General features: G+C 48.5%; 1 protein-coding gene across 1 annotated transcript; it reads right to left on the bottom strand.

Annotated features, from left to right (window-relative positions):
• Nucleotides 1-13,427: 13,427 nt before the first annotated feature.
• CDKN1B (cyclin dependent kinase inhibitor 1B) lies at nucleotides 13,428-16,635 on the bottom strand. Its single transcript, XM_048929937.1, has 3 exons — nucleotides 15,679-16,635; nucleotides 15,146-15,276; nucleotides 13,428-14,222 (listed from the first exon to the last, which is right to left on the bottom strand). Exons 1-2 carry the CDS (start codon nucleotides 16,151-16,153, stop codon nucleotides 15,155-15,157), a joined length of 597 nt encoding a protein of 198 aa, XP_048785894.1. The 5' UTR covers nucleotides 16,154-16,635; the 3' UTR covers nucleotides 13,428-14,222; nucleotides 15,146-15,154.
• Nucleotides 16,636-19,181: the final 2,546 nt, after the last annotated feature.

Here is a 19,181-nt window from a genome sequence, read left to right as displayed (position 1 = left end):
CAAGCTCTGAGCTCTGTGAGAACTTCCAGCTCACAAAAAGCAAGTTGAAACTAACCAGTTATTGCTAGAGAGGCAAAATCGCCAAACCCAATAACTTCCTTCTTGGTCATGTGCTTAGACTCTCTTTTGGGGTAGCATAGTATAGCTTGTACTCTGGTAATGGTGACAACCACTGCTACAAAGACAAAAAAAGGAATGGGACTATGCCTGGAGTCAAAAAGAGCATATACATATCCCCTGGAATAAGAAGTGATGTCTTCAGTCTCATGTCTACTCATGGCAAAACCTATCAGTCAGCAGGCTTTCCTCTGGGAATGGCTCCAGGCAGAGGTTAACCTAAAGAAAACAATCCCTGACGCCTCCCTGGCTGCCTTAGGAAATGTGTTGTGGGAAACAAACTGCATACAAAAAAAAAAAAAAGAAATTCTAACCAGAAAGTGAAGGTGGCAAAGTCAAGCCCCCAGTAGTTAACAATTCCAAAACTGAAGTTATCTTGTGCTTGGCTCTCTTTCCTAAGCGTTTTTAAAATGCACTCTGATGAGATGTGCTCAGGTATCAGCATATGCAATATTGTTGATGCTGCTCTGGATATTTTTTGCGAGTAAACGGAAATTAAGCACTACTCTAAATAGGACCCCGCCATTCAAGAAAGCAATGAGTTTCACAATTCAGCCTCACATACCTATATTTTAGTAAGTAAATAGATAGGAAGAACAAGTATCATAAAAAGATGAGCCCCATCACCTTGCAAAGCCCCATTACCTTGACAGAGAAACGCCTAATTTATACAAAAATGTCATGGTAAGAGCAGGAAATATCACATCAATATCATTCTTGTATATACTCTCATTTTGCTAAAGAATTGGTAAAACTGTTAAGGAATGTCAGGATTCATTAAGCAGAACTGGAAGTACAGCTGATACTCTTGGGCACTTGCTGGAAACTGCAAGAATTGATGGGAACGCCTTAAATATTAGCCTTCCTCTGATCATTTGAAATGATTTTTGCTTATTTCTCCTTCTGCAAGCTTTCCCCATCCAACTTCACTGGAAGTATACAAGCTCAGCTCTCTAATTTAATAATACGTTAATTGATAACAAAGGAGGAAAACATGATATTGGCTATATAATTCATGTTTTATGGTGTCCCTGGGAACTGACATCTCTGCTGGTAACCTTAGGCACTGAGATTATGGACTGTACACCATAATTCTGCTTCTAAGAGTCATGGACATTTTATAGAGAAAAACCTTTTCATTAATGAGTCACAGATTATGGCTGCTGAAGATATTTTTGGTCCAACCTAGGAAGACAAAATAAATAGGAGATCTTTGCAACTCTGTATTTAAAACAGGCCAAAATTCCTAAGTGGCATTTCTGCAGATGTTCCAGGCAGAGAAAAATTGGTCATCTTATCTTCACTTGAATTAAAATAAGTGGGCATCTGGATTCCTATCTAGGAGAAAAGATTTACAAATTTGTCACTAAGAGAGGCTTATAAGGTAGAGAATACTGTGTGCTTTATATATCCAAGTGAAATGCTGTTTTGATCTGACAGAAAAGTACCTGGTTTTCCTTTTAAATTAATCATTTCTCTGGACATGGCCCTGCTGTTGGTTATTCTTCCCTGCCTTTTGGGAACAGCTGGGTAGCCACTGCAGAGTGCTGCACTAACAATATCAGAACAACAAATCTACAAATGGCTCTCATCTTCTGCAAAATCTCAGTTTGTTTTCCCAAAACCATGCAGCGTGTGAGTGAGTCCATGTATCTCTGGTTATCTGTCCATTCTGCCCTTCCTCTTCACCCTCCTGGAAGACTTTAGGCTGTTTAGGGATATTTCCAACAAAAGTGGCAGAGTGTCTCGAAGTTGGTATGAAAGCTCCCATTTTGTGCAAGCATGTGGCCAAGTAGAAGAAAGGAACTGCCATGATAGGCCTGGTGATGGACAGGCTGGAGCAACAAGAAATTAACTCACCCTTTATTAGACATTAGAGACTACAGGACCAAGGCCAAGCAGGCAAATTTCCACCAATGACAGAAGTTGCACAGTGAGACACTTCTGCTTTTATTTTTATGCCAAAGGAACCTGCAGTGAATGTTTAGATGGAAGTCGGGATGGATCAAGAAAAGAGAAATCTAGGAAACTGCGTGCTTCTTGTGCCATGACTGCACAGTTATCTAAAAAGCAACAATCTTTCTACTCTTCATTCCATCCTCACCTTGACTAATTTCGTTCTTTAATTATGACTCCTGGCAACTTTCAATACAAATGAGTATTTTTCTCCTTTAGGTAACGCATGTTCTTGGCTCCAAGGAGGAGATTTGTCTGTCAAAATGTTAGCTAATTCTTTTATATGTGAAGTATTAATTCTATTTATCTTCAAATTATTTTCAAATACTGGAGGCATTCTTCTCTGTATTGGAATGAAACAAGTGCTTAATTTCAGGTTTTCATGTTATTCTTGCTCAGATACGAAGCCAAAAATGAGTAATTAAATTCCCATTTAAACCCCATTTCCCTAAATACACCCATTCTCTTCCCACACACAGCCTCTGTGCTAGCCATGTGTTCTCTCACATAAGGCCCACAGCCTACAGGGACAGGTATAGGACACAACCTTCCTGCAGATGGCCTATAACCACATTATTATTATTCCACCTCTTACCAGAGAACACTAATGCATGTGTTAATGTGCAGGAGACCAAAGGTGCTCAAAAGACTTATTTGTCCTCAGCAAGGGAAGAATTGTCCCTGAAGCAAGGGATGGAGTGAAAAGCTTACTGCCACCTAAGGACAAGACTTTGCTCTCCTCACTGACTTCCCAGTGACAGCCTCCACGAGTCTGGAACTACCACATCTATATTTCTAGCAAAAAGAAAGCAAAGGGTTAAACATGGAGTGATATGAGGGAAACATAGAAATGAAGGTGATTTGATTAATCCATATATTCAGGGCCAAAGGCAGTACTAGCAGTCTGGCAGCATGTTTCTGTGCTGACCTGCCTCTTGGTCCTTCAGTGCCTCCAATATCCACTGCCACAATCTCTTACCAAGGGCTTCTCCCTGTGAGCCAAAGAAAGGGAACTGCAACATTTCTTACTGCCAAAGCCATGACTCCTCTTGAACAAACTGAATGCAACCATCACTTGCTTTCATTATGCCTAGAGGAAGAGAAGTTTTGGATAAAATAGTCACCACCAGCCAGCTCTAACCCCTGCTGAAACATCAGAGGATGTGACTTCAGTGCTTTGAGGTATTCAGTATCCCAGATCCTAAAGACGCACTTAAGGGACTGTAAAATGCAGGCAAAACTTTGGCAAGGGGCACAGACACAGACTCTTGTGCCCATAGCAACACCAAAACATAAGAATCAGTGAACTCCAGCATCCTTCTCTCTCAAGGCTCCAGCAAAGGCCTCCTTGGGACAAAGCATGGACATCTGAAGAGCAACTCGCTCTTCAGAAATTGTTTTCTAAACTACTTGGAGGAGAAAGTCTCCATCAGCTGGAAGGCATTTCCAGCCTTGTGCCACTTCTGCTTTTTCCAACAGGCAGCCTGCCTTGTGGCACACTGAGCACCATGGTTGTGAATCCATGCTTTCAAGCACTGGGGAGGAACATAACTCACAGTCCCTGTCATGATCCTGTGACTAGTGATATCCAAAAAGTGAACACAACTTTTTAACAATCAACAGTTTATTGCTACCTGCAGCAGCACACTCCATGAAGTGCAACAGTCTGAGAGTTTTTCTTGCTTTGTCTTTTCTTATTCATACTCAAAGAGCACAGTCATGAGCAAAACCTGCCATGTCTAACCTTACATTCCCACCCAAGCTAATCCTGGAAGAGTCTATGGAGGTCTGAACAACATCTTTCTGGGTTTTCATTGTGTTTCCCAAAGCCTGTTGGATATCACTACTAAGAATACTCAGAAGGGAAGTAAATCCTTTAGAAAACTTTGATTTTAGTAATCTGCTCGGCGAGAGGCAACACCACCCCTAATTGGAAGTGGGGAGGGAAACAGCTTTGCCTAGAGCTTGTGCTAAGTGATAAAGGAGCTTCCTACTCAGCCAAAGAGGAGACTTGGAGCCTGAGCTCTGCCGTCTGGGCCATACCCACTTTACAGCCATCCCATGCCACCCTGCAGCCTTGTCCTGTCCTTTTTAATCTTTGCTAGTGCTATCTTCAAGAGTAGCGAGTAGCTTTCCAGTATCAGCCATAAGGAACAGTCATGAATACTGCCTCATTCTGGCCATCAAAAAGCAATCATCTGCTAAAGACTTTTCATTTATTCCCTATGGTGCCAGGTTCAGATTTGTGAAAACAAGAAAACTTGCTAGTATGTTTTCAGATTAAATTGACCTTTTCTTCTCTTAATAAACGTGCCTAAAAATAATAAGAGTTCAGTTCCAGGTTGAATTAAAATTGTAGAGACAATAAGGACCTATTCTTGCAGAGAATATAAAGACATTCTGGATGACTGGGAATAGTAGATGAGCAAAGGGTAACACAAAGAACCTGAGCACTTGTAGGACTTCGTGTTTCTCTGGAATGATTCAGCCCTACCCAACAAGCTTTCCCCCCGGATTTTCATTTTTTCCTTCACCTGTGCTCCAGATCAAAGGGGCAGCAGTGAGGGGCTGATGCCCCTTCTCAGGAACCGTAGGTCGGGAGGGGATTAACACAGAGCCACTCTGTTTTGCCCTCTGCTTCATCTCCACTTGTGTGTATTTTCAGAGAGAAGTGGCTGGTGGGGCAGCTGAGTCCTTCATCTTGCACACTTTCTGCCAGCAGAATCCCCTCTGAGAGGGGAATTTGCTGCTGCCAGTCTGCAGCCAAAATTGCATGGTATCCATTGATACTCATTTGCCCAGAAAAGTTCACTTCAAAGGCAACAGCTGCTCTTCAAAGAGGCAACAAATTGCAGTGAAGTGGAGAATCAATGCCTTCTCCAGACTTGGCCAGAGCTCCTGCAAGGCATCAGAGGAGCCTGGGCCCAGACTGCACGGTAAAAACCCAAAGTTGAAGAAAGGTGGAGGAAGCAGGTTGTTTATACGTTTTCTTAAACAGAACACACACACACACACACACACACAACTTTTACACTTTCTTAAAAAAACAATATGTTATTTCTAATCCATTTCTGTGGGGTTTTTTTAATTTTTTTTTTTTTTTAGAAGATTAAAGATGAGACATTATCTACTTTTCCTGAGATCACACAGAAAATACCAATGGTCGTCTGTCAGTTCTGAGCATCCCTGTAAAATTATAGGTATTCAGGCTCTTGAGAGGTAATAGTAAAAAAGTGAAAACTGATTTTTTGCCCATCATCTAAGCCTATGAAGTATGCAATTCTTTGAGGCTCATGTAATAAGAATGTGAAAAACTATACTCAGATTTTTCAGCCTCATCCAGGTGTCCTCACTTCCTTTTAGTCTTTTAAGATTGCTGCCCTATGTTACCATCATGTATTACTAAAAGGCCATGTGACACAAAAGAAGTCTCCAGACAGAGAGACATTCAGGCAGCCTGGAAAAAACTCCACCATCCTGTGTTCTATTTTACACAACTGCAAAAGGGTTTGTCGTATGTGAGAAATCTTCACATTTATCAACTCAAAACACACAAAAAAAACCTCAATTTACATTTCATGTTTTTCATAACTTGCTTGGCCTGCTTTTGTTCACTGTCAAAAAAAACCCATATATTTGCATTTAATCAAAGACTTCAAGTTCCTATTATCCCACTGTCTCTCTCCCTGCAGTCTCTTCCCCTTTCTTACATCTAGGAGAGTGGCTGTGCTTAGGACCCAAACTCTGCAAATAAAGCTTTAAGGAAGAGCTTTATCACCAGGGATTCACAGATTTGGTTCTGGGTGCTTTGATCAGGCTCTCAATGGGGAAAAAGGCCATTGTGTTGCACAGCACTTTCCCTAAGAGCATCGCACCACCCTCAGCACTGAGATTGTGCCTGAGAAGGCCTAAAAGACAAGGAACTTCTGAAACATGAGAGTTTGACATCTTACCGAACAAAATGCTGATCTGTCTATTAGTTTTATCCTTCATAGTCTCTCCACAACTACCAAATGCTGTCTCACCAAACACTTCATTTTTTTCTAAAAGGATACATGGAGTCTACAGAAATGGGAACTCAGCACACTGGACTGTTTAGCACATGAAGAGAAAGCACAAAACACGCAAGGTGAGTATTCACAATACTTGTTCTAGGCTTCACACAAAACCCATGCAGGAGGACATCCAGGAACAGGGGGAAAAAAAAAAGAAAACCAGCTCAGAAGAACATGCTCCTAGTTGAAGTAGGCTACTGTGATGGCAGTACTGGTTGTCTGTTGAATTGTAGCAGTTAGCTCTTTTACATGCCTGGTTTGCACCTCAGTAAAGCTTCCATGAGCACATCTCATCTTTTGTCACTCTGAAGTAATATGGAACTCATAATGCAGCATGAAACTGCAGCTTCATATCAAAGAAAATTTCTCCAGATGGCACTTCTCTGCTTCATGTTAATTACCCCCCAGTGCTTTCTGTACCAGATATGCTCCATTTACTAGAAAAATGTTTCTCTTTCCTAGTCCAGCTAGGTTTGCAATACCACCCACCTCACCACAGAATCTGAGCAGGTTCCAGAACTGTATTAAGCAACACGCCTAACATCTGTCACATGTGGTTTTTCTCTCTCTCTCTTTCTCTCATCCTCCTGCCCAGTGAAGGTCTATGAGTTCAGTAGCTTGTTTCACTTGGCAAAGGATAGTTTTATTTTTAAAGGTGCTTATGGATGTTCTTTAGAGAAGTCAGCACCAGGAAGCATATCCTAAACAGAGAGCAGAAGGAAATATGCCTTACATTCTCCTTGGAGGGAATTTCTGCTGTGTGGTCTTGCACCAGTCCTTCAGAAGCCCTCTGTCTCCTGGAAAACAAGCTTACAAGTTCACCTGGATCTGAAGATCAGTTCTGAATATGATCTATGATCCTCAGAAAGGAACTCAGATTATTATTTTCTTTTGTAGCCAGAAGGTGCTTAACATTGTGCACCCAGAATATAAATATAAAAACCATGAGCCTTGATGCAGTTCTCCTGCTCCAAGCCACTGAGATCACAAACAGAAGGCAGATGTTCATCAGAAGAAGCACTGATTCCTTAAATCCCATTAAACCACCTGTACATGATCAAACAGTATAGCCATCTGGGACACACTTGCTAATTGCTGAGTATGAATGAGGAATATACTATATGCTCCATAGCCACCCCCCAAAAAATTGGACCCAGAATATTTGTGCTGAACAAATTAGCTGCAGCGGAATTGCCAGGTCATGGTCTGATGATTGAGCACCAAGTGAGAAGGCCTGGCTAACCCAGGGAACTCAGGAGTAAGCAATGCATCTGAGTGACTGGAAGGGATGAAGTCTGGATCCACCCCTCCTCACCCTCATTTAAGAGCCAACAGCCAAGGGAGTGGTATCTCTTTGGACAGTGACTGCATTCCTCTCAAGTTGTCACTTGTTTTTGGAATGGGTGAGCCAATTTTTCTTCTTTGTTACCTGCTGTTGTTTCATGGCACTTGTCTCTCATAATCTTCTTCCGCCATATGTTAGCTAAGCAAAATTGGTATGATTGGTATGGTTGACCTTAGATTAGAGCCACACTTTAGAGTGTAAGGTAAGACATGACATATTGGTACCAAGAGATGTTGCTTAACAAATAAAGAGGTACAAATACAGATAAGAAGAGGTAGCCAGAAGGGCACTAAGTAGCAGGAGCAGGAAGCTTGAGAGAGCAAGTGCATGCTTTTGCCTTGGCTTTTAAATGAGCATGGCAGAGGGCATAACTATCTGCTTGTAGCTTTCCACCTCCTAGGATTTCAACTTATTTTTCAAGCTTCTTTTCTCACTGGAACCTCAAAGATTTATACAGAGAAAGGAAGGAACAAAGAAGGGAAGGGGAGAAAAAAAAAAGCCAACACAGCATTTCAAATACTCAACTTAGAAGGAGCCCCACGTTCTAGTTACTGGCCAAAAGAATTCTAGAGAATAAACAGTGAATTTTTCACTCTTTTTCATATGATGCAACAGCTCAGAAGGACCCAGGTGAGCCAATAACTCATCACTCAGGACACTCCACAGAGAAAACAAACTTTGGTCCCTCGGGGAAAGCAATAGATGTCTTCAAAACAGTGATGCCCTAACCATGCAGTCATTGGCAAAAGGGAAACAGTAAAGGAGAGTGTAAGAGAAGGACGTGAAAACTGGTGATCGAGCAACTTCTTCGAGTGAGTTTTGAAAGAAAGAGCTTTTGCTGTGGAGGTCTCTCAGCATGCTGAGAGAATCTACTACTCCAAGCTGCCCAGGGAAGCTAAGCAGGTTTTCTGCCTTTTCACCCTACACACTACATTACTTTCCTACAAAAATACTGCAACATGGTAGATGTCTGTGATATCTCCATGAAGAAGGCCCCTTAACAGACAATCACAAAGCTATAGGCCATCAGCACTACTCTACCCTCTGTTTTCCCTAACTACACAGCTTGCAGGTCATTTGTGGAGCAGAGTGTGAGATGAAATCTGGAACGTAGAGCCTGGGCTGTGCTGTTGGAGATTGCGTGACACCATCTTGCAAGCCTCCTTGCTGTAAGATAGATGGCAGTTTCCCTTCACAAGGCTATTAGGTTTTGCTTTGATGCAAAGCCAAAAGAAGACAGTACCAGCTTCCAGGCAGCAATTTTGTGGCAGTGCTGCTAAACTGCTCCCTCTCCCACCTACTGTGCTGTTAAGAGCTGTTGGTGCAGTTCTGTAATGAACTAGACCAGAAATCTTTCCAGCTGAAAAGGAAAAAAAACCAAAAAAAAACAACAAAGCATCAAAGCAGAGAAAGTGGGAAATCTCTGCCAGCTCCATTCCCTGATCCAGTTCCTCATGTAACTTTCCTGGCAGGATGAGATGAGTGGGCTGGATGAGGAAGGAAAGGGATGCCTAAGTCCATGTGTAGGCTGTACCAGCTGTGAAACTACTGCCTACATTGCATTAGGTGAAACTGGAAGGTCAGGATTTCAAGGCCTTCCACTCCCAAACTGCTATGACTTGCCCAGCTCCACCTGCTTGCAAACACCAAGCCCTCTTTTGCAGTACTTATGCTCAGATACAGGTGGCTTTGCTGGAAGAAAAAAAAAGAAGGAAAAAAAAAAACCCAACATTGAATTCAACCTAGTTATTCCTCAAGCCAAGAAGACAAGCATCCCCTAACTGCTAACCCTAGGCATGGCCTCAGGTAGGAGCTGACCTCCGTTCAATTGTCTGGCAGCAGGGGCAGGTTGCTAAATGCTGACCCAAGAGGGACAGCTGGCAAAGCCATCCTGCTGCCTGTTGGGAGAAAGGACAGAAAGGTGAAAACAGCCCGGTGTCTTGTCCTGTGCTACCAACAAGCCTCTAATTCTCTCCCATGCTTCAATGCCCATGCTTCACCCCTTCCAAAAGAAATAAGCCAGTTTTCTTACTGCATTAAGCACTGTTACCAATCAGGTTGCTGGAGTCCTAAGTGACTCTCTACATGCTGTACTTTTTTTTTTTTTTTTTTTTTTTTTTTGTTTGTTTGTTTTTAAGTGGGAAAACACAAGAGGTTTGTTTTTCAGTTTTCCTTGAGAGTGACCCCCGAGGTCATTTTCAGAGTAGGTATGGCGAGAGCAAGCGAGAAACCCCTTGCAGCACGTCGGCTGCAGACAGACGCACTGACAGAGCCCGGCAGCGGCTCCTCGAGTGCAGCCAGTAGAGGTCTCTCCTCCCCTGAGCCTCCCTTCGCAAATAATAACCTGCCCATAGAGGTGAGTTCACATGTGTCTTCCCTTCTGAATCCGATCTCCAAGCAGAATGACATTAATAAAGAGGGAAGCTGGTGGCTCAAATAGGAACTCAAGAGGAAAGAAAAGAAGAGGAAAAAAAAAATCATAAGAGAAAGATTGAAGTCTGCTGCATTGCAAAGCCTAAAGCATCAACTCCAGGCTTCCCATCTGGCAGGAAAAATGCACAGCACATTCAGCCCTGGAGCTCTGGCTTCTTTCCACATGGATAGCCTCCTACGGAGCTCTTCCACCCTGCCCCAGCAGCAAGGTGTAGGGACCCTGCTTGGCACATCAAGTCCCCACATTCAGTCTGTGTGGAGTCAGTCCCAACAGCAAGCCCTTTTCAATTTGTAGTTTTGGCCTCCACGTAAGGGCCTCTCTCACACTTACCTACTGTCTATACCACACAACCTTGGCCATAAGCCTTGGGACAGGCACCCATGCAGCAATGACATTGTAGGGCTGGAAGTTGACCCTCTAACAAGTGGCAAAGTTTCCTGTTTATCACAGCACCCTGTAACAAGAGAGCTGGGAAAGGGGCAGCTCCCAACTTTGTTTCCACCTCCTGCCAGTCAGCAGGATTTTTGCCTGCACTGCAAGGCACAGGCCTTTGCCTCTTGTTTTTGTTGCTCTGAGAGTCCAGGCAGGCACTCCGCCAAATCTGGGCTCTCCAACACATCTGGGACACCCGACAAAATCAGGGCACCAGACAAAAGCAGAGATCCTCACTGCATCTGGGCATCCTAACACATCTGAACTGCAGCTCCAGTGCCACCAGAGGATGACAGAGGAAGATGGGGGGGTAAAGCTCTGGGGCTCTTTCACTTTTCAGTGCTAATTTTGCATCATTGGTAACCTCCTTTAAGAGGATTTTTCTAACTGCTCCCTGTTGTATTTTGCTTCTTCAGGCAGTAGTAGAGGAAGAGTGGGTGGTCTGATGCTGATTGAGGCAGCTGTACTTTTTGTATTCAGCCAAAACAACATAGGAAAACATACATTTTCCCCACCTTTTAAGTAAACTAGACGTGAGTTTTTATTTTGAATTAAAAAAAAAAAAAAAAAGTACTTTTTCTTTTTTTTTTCTTTTTGAAGAAATGCACACTGGATGGAGGAGGAAGCCCAGCTGGATGACACCGAGAGTGCCGTGCAGATACAGACTGGCCAGTTTGAAAATACCTCTCTTCAGCTCAGTAAGCATACCAGATGTTGGTGGGGAAAAATAATCAATACTTAAAGAAATAGAATAAGGAAGAGAATGTTGTCAAGGATTTACCAGCAAAATCAAACCAGAAAACATCTCATCTCAAGACTGGGCAAAACACCTTACACAATATAATGGAATTACTGTATTGTAAATCTGACAAAGCATTTTGTTTTTGTCATTCTACTGTAAATATTTTCATTGGATGCATATTAAAAAAAAGATACAATCAAAAAAGTAACAAGAGAATAACAGATGACTTTTTAAATGCACAAAAAGAAGTATTTTAAAATGAAAAGATGAAAACATCAAAACAAAAAGATGCTGAAGGTAAATGCGTTGGTGTTTCTGAAGGGGGATGTTTTCTTTTGAAAACTACAAAGTTCTTTTTCTCCAGGTTTTGTCATCTGGAGCTTCTCAGAAGCACGGATAGAGACGGGCATCTGAAGACTTCGTGTTGCCCCACACCCGACACTCTGTTCCCGCCGCGGAGGCGCGCAGAGCGGACCGTCAGACGGGGGGGAGGGGAGGGGGTGGTTGCGCGCGCGTGCGTGCGCGCTCCCGCGGGGCAGCCCGGCAGCCGCGCCTATTGCATCAGTCGGGCCGGGCCGGGCCGGGCCCAGCACGCCGCGCCCCGTCCGCGCCCGCCTCCCCCTTGCCGTGCCGGGAGCGGCGCTGTTGGAGCGGAGCAGCGGGGCAAGGTTGCCTCCAGCCGCCCGAAGAGGAAAGGCTGCGACGGGGCAGAGGCGGGGAGGAATAAAATGATATTTTAAAATAAGAATTAAAAAAAAAAAAGAAAGTTGCTCCTCGGCCCGGCGCAGCCCTGCGTTACTCGCGCTACCTTAAATCCGCCCCCTCCCCCCCGCTCCGCCCGCTTCCTCCTGCGGAGGTTCCGCCGCCAAGCCCCTCCACAACAACAAGCCGGGCGGGGGGGAGAGGGGCTGTCCCCTCCCCCGGTCCCGCCAAACGGGAAGGGCGAGGGGACTGGCAGAGAGCGGGGCGGAAAGCCCCATCACCTATCAGAAAAAAAAAAAAAAAAAAACCTAAAAAAAAAGAAACTGAGGCGGCGGACTTGCTTGCAGCTCCCCCGAGCACTTTGTTCGTCTTGGGGGGGAAAAAAAACTCGTTAGTCCCCGGGAAGCTCCAGCTCTGTGCGCACTCCTCGGCCGGGGACAAAGCCGAGTGGCTGTCCCGTCCCTCCCCGCCTCAGCACAGCGTTTTCGGGAGGTTCCAACGCGAGGGCGAGCCCAAGCGCCACCGCGATCAACAGCCGGATCGAGTTGCAGAGCGGGGGGAACTCGGAGAAGACTCGCCCAGGGCTTCCCCCACCCCCCGCCCCTTTCCATCGCGCTGCGCTCGTTTTCGCACGATGAAAATCCTCTCCTTCGCTGTGTTCCAGGGGAGGGGGGGAGGGGGTGCACCCGCACCTTGCGACCGCAAATGCCGGGCTCGCCCCGATCTGTGGCAGCCGGGGGAGTCCACGGAGAGGGAGACGGGCTGGGCCGGGGGCTGCCCGCAGCGGTGCTCGGGCGGCGGGGCCGGACGCCATCTTGGTTAGCGCCGAGGCGGCGGGAGAGGGTGGGACGCGGCGCTTGCTCGGCGCCAGGCCGCGGGCAGGCAGGCCCCGGGCCCAGACCTCGGGTTTGGGCGCCTGGCGGCGCGGAAGCGGCCGTACTCTGGACTTCGGAGGGGGGGGGGGTAAGTTTTGGCTCTGGCCTTCCCGGAACGAGAGGATGATGGGGACCAAGAGCACGGTACCGGCCCACTGGGCTCGGGGTTGAGGTGTTTCCCTCGGGTCTACACCAAAACAACAGTGTCTCGAGCTGCTTCACCGTTACGTAAAATAGAAAAAAAATAAATGATCAATTGTGATGGGGGGACATTCCACAACTTAGAACTGAAGAGGACACGTTCATCCCAACTCTCATCGAGAACTAGCACAGCACCGAGGGCTGCATCCCTCCACCTGTGCCGGGCCGACACGCCAGGCAGCCCCCTGCGAGCTGCACACACACACTCAGGAAGGACATGGCTCTTACAGATGGCACTTCTCTTTATTGATTGCTCGCCGTGAAACAACATCGATCCGTATTTCTGCTTTTTTTTTTTTTTTTTTCCCCAAACATTACAAAAAATATGGAATTGGCTCAGTCTGCAATCCTTTAAGCACAGCCATATTATCAGGAAGGAAGGAAAAAAAAAAAAAAAGAAAAAAAAACCTCTAAGAAGTCTACCAAATAGAGCATTTACAAATGCACAAAAACACGCCGCTTTGGCTTTATGGGGAAAAATACTGTTTTCTAGATTAAAAAAAAAATCTTTTAAACATAAATAAGTTAGTATAATTTCTCAGTGTCTTTACAGAGTTATGTACACAGGTACACTTCAAACTTTCTTTTTTTATTTTTACATACAGGTACACAGGCAATGTAGAAATACTGTTTAAAGATGTAGTATCCCCTTCCCTCACGTAAGGACGAAAGGATGTGGGCCAGGTCAGAAAACAGCAACACTGGAGATACCCTTCCAAAAATAAAAAATAATAAATCCAGCGATGTAGCAAATGGGGTGAATTTGTGAGAGTGTAGAGGCATTCCAATTTCATACAGGGATTTGAGGTGGGGGATCACCCCGCCTCCCACCCCTTCAGCCCAGCACAGAGAGGAGGGCTCTGATGGCGGCCTGCAGGCATCTGCTGTGAGCAGCACTACCACCGTGGTGCGAGGAAAAAATAAAAACACAGGGGACCCACTTAAAGGGACAATACATCTTTAAGGAATAAAAAGCCTACACTGCTTCTCTTCATTTCTTTGCTTGCTAGATGGCGAAAGCAAGTTTCGATCGGTCACCTTCTTCCTCTCCCCCCCTTCCCAAAACGTTTATGTGCTACATAAGGTAAAAACTATATACACAGGTAGTACAATGAAGCAAATAAGGAAACACCTAATTGCACAATGCTACATCCGATGCTTTTAGAGGCAGGTCTTTTAAGAGTGTCTAAATTTTTAGTGTTATTGTCTGCTTTTTTTTTTTGTTTTGCTGTCGTTGTTTTTCAGTGCTTGCACAGGGTCCCCATCCCACGGAGACCGACGATATGTATTCATCTCTACTACAACTTTATATCTTCCTGGCTTCACCGCCCCCCGATGAGCAAGGAAACGCGAGTCCTCCGCCCTGCAACGGGAAGAAGACAGGGAGAAGACATTAGAGAAGCCGAAAGCGACGCACTCCCTTCCCCGGGCGCGACCGGTCCGAGCCGACGCCGCTCCCCGCGGCGGGCAGGCCCACCCCGGGCAGGGCCCTGCGGCGTCCCGGCCCCGCGGCGCTCTTAGCCCGGCCGCTCCCGTCGGGGCTGCGTCGCCCCAGGGCCGTCGGCCGCCTCCGCTCGGAGCTCGCGGGGCCGGGCAGCCGCCGAGCCGCGGAGCTGCCCCCGCCCCAAAGGAGCGGGCGGTGGTGCGGCATTTGCATAGAGGCGAGGGCTGACGCGCTCCGCCGCCGCTCCCCCCAGCAGGAGTAATTTGTTGCAACTTCTGCTTTACAGCTTAATCTCTTCGGCACAATCGCGAACCGCGTTTGCGAACCTCCCCGCTAACCTCGGCCCCGAAACCGCCGGCGCGATGTACCACCTCCCTCCGCCCCAGCCCTCGCGCTGAAACAAAACAACAACAAGAACACCACACACGGCTGCCATTAACCCGCTCCCTTCCCTGGAAACTCAGCCAGCGCCTAAAACTAAACCACAACAACCGGGGAGGGGGTGAGGGGGGGAGAAAAAATAAAAAAATAAAAGAACGGAGAACCACCTCGCCTTACTCAGACCGAAAGGCTCCCGAACAGCCCGGCTTTTACGACCCTAGAGCTCTGCTAGGCTGCAGCTCCCTGCCAAGGTGGGACAGTGGCAATAGCGCCGAGGTGGGGCAGCCCCCCCGGACCCCCGTCCCGCGTCGAGCCCCGTCCCTCGGCCGGCACGGCCCCAGGAGCTCGGGGAGAAGAGCGGGGCCACCCGGTCACTGCGGCCCCAGCAGCCGGCCCCCAGCAGGAGACCCTCGCGGCTTCCCCCACGGCATCCTAACGCCCAGAGCCCGAAGGGAACCTACTTAGGGAGTTTACGTTTGATGTCGTCTCGGGCTCGATTTCTTGGGTGTTTGCTCCACTGAACTGGCACTGGGGGAGTCTTCTGAAACCTCCTCTTCTGTTGTGTTGGCTCTTTTATTTTGAGGAGAGGAATCTAGGAGGGGAAAATTAAAAACAGGGGGGGAGGGGGGAGAACACTGGTTTAAAATATTGTCCCGCAAGGTGCTCGCTCGGCACCCGGGGGCGGGAGGAGCGACGGGGCCGGGGCTTATTCCCGCACATCCCCGCATCCCTACGTCAGCTACCGGGCTACGCGAAGGTGGGCACGGGCAGGCTTCTCTCTCGGCAAGAGATGCGCGTTTTAGTTTCGCCCCAAGTCCGGTGATGGAGCCTCCCCTCCTCTCCTCCGAGAGGGGTGCCGAGGGACGCGAGGCTCTCACCCCCGGCCCCCACCGACCGCGGAGCTCCCGGTGCTGCGGACGGCACCGGGACAGTTCCGACGGGAGGAGGCGGGTGCCGGGCCCGGCGCGCGGCGCTGCCCGCGGGGTTACGTTACCGTCGGCGGCGGGTCTTTTCCTCTGCCCGGCGCACTGCTCTGCAAAGTCCGTCTGACTGCCAGCAACATCAGTCTTTCGGCCTACACAGTGAGTGTCCTCTGAGATTCCCTGAGAAGCGGCGCAAATCGCGGTTTGGCAATTCCCGTTTACATCCAGGCTCTGACGGCCGACGGACCTGCAAACGGCTTTGGGTAGCCTCGGCGGTCTGAAGTAGAAATCGGGCGAGCTCCCCTTCTCCACGGCTTGCCACTCGTACCTGCCTTCCAGCGGCTTGTGGTTCTGGAAATCGAAATTCCACTTCCTCTGGCATGCCTCTTCCATTTCCTTGCGGTGCTTCTTCAAGTCCCTGTTTAACTCTTCGTGGTTTACCGGCCCGAAGAGGTTCCTGCAGGCCGACGGCTTCGGGTACTCCGACTGCCGCGCCTCCATGCGCTCCAGGGTAGGGCTCCCATTAGAAATGCGGACGTTTGACATCTCCCCCTCCCTTTCTGCCGTCACCGATGGCGGTGGGTTTTCTCGCGGCTCTCCCCGCTCTTCCTCTCCGCTTCTTACCCGCGGCCGCTCGCAGGTTCCCCTCCGCGGTCTCTCTCCGTACGGCCCCCTCTCTGCGGCCCCGCCTCGGCCCGCGGAGGAGAGGCGGCAGCGCGCAATTGCATAAGCGCCGGGCCGGCCGAACCCCGACAGCCGCCGCCGGGCAGCCCGGGCGGCTCCGGAGGGGAGCAGCCGAGCGGGGAGCGGCGCTGCCCTCCGCGGCCCCGGGGGCGCCCTCGCGCTGCTGTCCGCACGGCCCCACCGCTGCCCGCACGGCCCCGCCGCTCTCCCCACGGCCACGTCGTACGGGCGGAGAGGGAAAAAAAACAAGCCGAGACGAGCCCTTTTCTCAGTTCCCAATATGGCGATTGAAGGGAGGTTGACGAAGGAGAAAATGATTGACAGGACGAGTCTATTTAAACAGCGGAGCCGAGCCATTGGTTACGGCGGACGGCACCGCCCCGTCGGCACGGCCATACCTCGCAGCCGCCGCCGGCTCTAAAGGTGGCCCTGGCCGGCGGCCGCCCCTTGGCGGGCGGGGAGAGCGTGGGGGGCTCGGCACGGCGCTCTGCACTGCACCGCTCCGCGCACGTGAACCCGCCTCCCGCTGCGGAGTCAAGTATGGTGAAAGTCGTGCTAGTTGAGGGGGCTAGCTGGATTTTGACTCGTTATGGCCATCGCTCTGCTTTCACCGGGTCGGGAAGTCAGAGCGGGCCGGGAGCTGCAACCCAGCTGGGGCGGAGGAGTGGGTCGCTGCCCCGCAACCCCGTCGTGCGGCCCGCCGAGAGAAAAGGAGAGAGTGAGGAGAGGCTCCTGCTGCCCTGCCGGCAGGGAGGGCCCAGGTGTGGAAGTAGCTGTAAGAATTCTCAGCAGGGACTTGTGTTCTGAGTTAGCAGGGGAAAGAAAATAAAAGCCTTCAAGTTTGTGCAGTTTGTGTGCTTTGCAGATTAGTTGAGTCAGGAGTCATGGACAGGGTTTTCTGAGCCATTCCTCTGATTCCTACAGCAGGTCCGCTGGAGTTAAGAGCAGTCCAGTGTTCTCCTCCTGGCCCTCCTTGTTCCCACTCCTTTCTACAGCCAGCATCCCTTGCTCAGGACAGCCCCACAGGACATAAGGTCTGTTTTCAGATCCTGGAGGTCTGGGACTTCCCCAGGGCCCAGGTCACCTGGGGGCTACATACCAAAGTGGCTGGCCTGGCACCCTCTGCAAAGTGCAACTGTCCCAAATCTTGTGGCCTTGAAGATAGGGAGCTTTTGCCATGTCTGTACTCACACACGTTTTGCTTCAGGCCTTGCAGTTGTGACGGGCCACCAAAACCTACCCTGCAGTTGCTGTTTTGGACTGGGGCCTCACCTGTGCAGGCATTGGAAAGGGAACAGAATCAGCATGCAGTGCTTATCCCCAGGGCACAATTGTCTGTGGGCCTCCTTCCCTGAGGCAGCAGCCCCCCACCTTGCTCAGCCTGCTCTCCTGGGTCAGCCTGGTCTTGTCAGCCCTGAATTCAAAAAGTGATGTGTGCAGCCAAAGAGAAAAATAAAAATGTTTGAAAAACACAAGGTTGAAATAAAATGTTAGCCCTGTTATTTTTGCTTCACAGAACTTTTACCACAAGTTGTTTTCCAGCTCCTCTCAGCAACCACAAGATCTACCAATTCACAGAGAATTCAAGCTGACATCCCCATGTCTGCATCTTAGGTGTTTGTTGTTGGGTTTCTTTGTTTTGTTTTGTTTTTTGAAGTAGTAACTCTGTGGGGAAAAAAGGAAAAAAAACAAAACAAAACTGTGCGAGCTGGCAAAGTGGGACTTGTTCATCTGCTTCATTTGAGGACTTCGTTTTCTCTTCCCCAGGCTTTCCTGTCTTTAACTTAGCTATCATTAAGGTAGTGCCATTTCAGAATTCTCCACTTCTCATGTGAGGTGTGGGACACTTGGGTTGTTTTCTTAGCTGTGCACAAGTGGGTACATAGCAGGAAAGCAGTCTGTTGAGCAGCTCCCCCATAACCTGCTGAAACCATCTGAGATAGGGAATTCCTACTGCTCTGCCTTGCTGGGAACCACTACCTGATTCCTCTAACCAGAATCCTTGATGGCAGGATTATGACACAGTGCAAAACCATGCCAATAATAATAAATTATGATGATTGGTAATAATAGGAAGCAAACACTGGAAAATACAGCGTAGCCTGACGGATAAACACCCGCAGACATGATGGCAGCTGAAAAGAGCACTGATTTATCTCCCTGTAGCGCTTGGAAAAGAAAAAGAAGAAGAAAAAAAAAAAAAGAAAAAGAAAAAAAAGTTCCTCTCGGGCAAAAACCCTTCTGCTTTGGTCGCTTCGTGCTGCCCCCGGGATCAGCAGTTTCAGCGTGCCAACCCTCCCCAACCCCGCCCCCGTCATTGTCAAACCACCTTAAATCGCTGCGGCCGCGAAGGAGAAAGGCTGTGTCTGCAGCGACCTTGCCATGATCTAAAGTGTTTTGTTTACAGTCAGCTCTCCCCCTCCCCCCCCGCCCCGATGGCCATAGCAAATGGTGAGAGAGGCAGGCGCGCCTGCCCGTAGTAAGCAGCGAAGCGTGAAAAAAAAAAAAAAAAAATACTACTGGATCCTGGAGGAGAAATGTGGCAAGACCAGAGCGCCATCGCCTTGCAAAAAGCAGACACGGCAGCCGGGCGGGGAGAAGGGTTTGTGGGGAGCTCCTCCCCAGCGCTTAATACAGTTGGCATGTGGAGCGGCGAGACTGTCTGAGCCGTAAACACAGAGGGTGGGGGTTACCCAGGCTATTCAGCATACAGTTGGGAACAAGGTTTTCAGCGTTCCCTTATAAATCGAGAATAATACCTGGGCTGCTCAACGGCGTGCATCCTCCTGCGCTGAGGATGCAGAAGGCAGGGCCATGGCATAACCCATGGAAAGCCAGAAGCTCTCACCTCCCTCAGCTCTCCCTGCGCCGATGCTGTTTCCCTAACAAC

The sequence above is a fragment of the Lagopus muta genome, chromosome 1 (genome assembly GCF_023343835.1).
Source record: "Lagopus muta isolate bLagMut1 chromosome 1, bLagMut1 primary, whole genome shotgun sequence".
Taxonomy (NCBI): Eukaryota; Metazoa; Chordata; class Aves; order Galliformes; family Phasianidae; genus Lagopus; species Lagopus muta.
The sequence above is the reverse complement of the archived record's forward strand: the minus strand, read 5'-3'. Positions and strand labels throughout refer to the sequence as shown.

Excerpts from the sequence above, each read along its gene's own strand:
- CDKN1B (XM_048929937.1), bottom strand. The coding sequence starts at position 16,153 with ATGTCAAACGTCCGCATTTCTAATGGGAGCCCTACCCTGGAGCGCATG. Across the intron at positions 15,277-15,678 it reads GAAAAGACCCGCCGCCGACG|ATTCCTCTCCTCAAAATAAA; the intron begins GTAACGTAACCC and ends TTCCCCTCCTAG.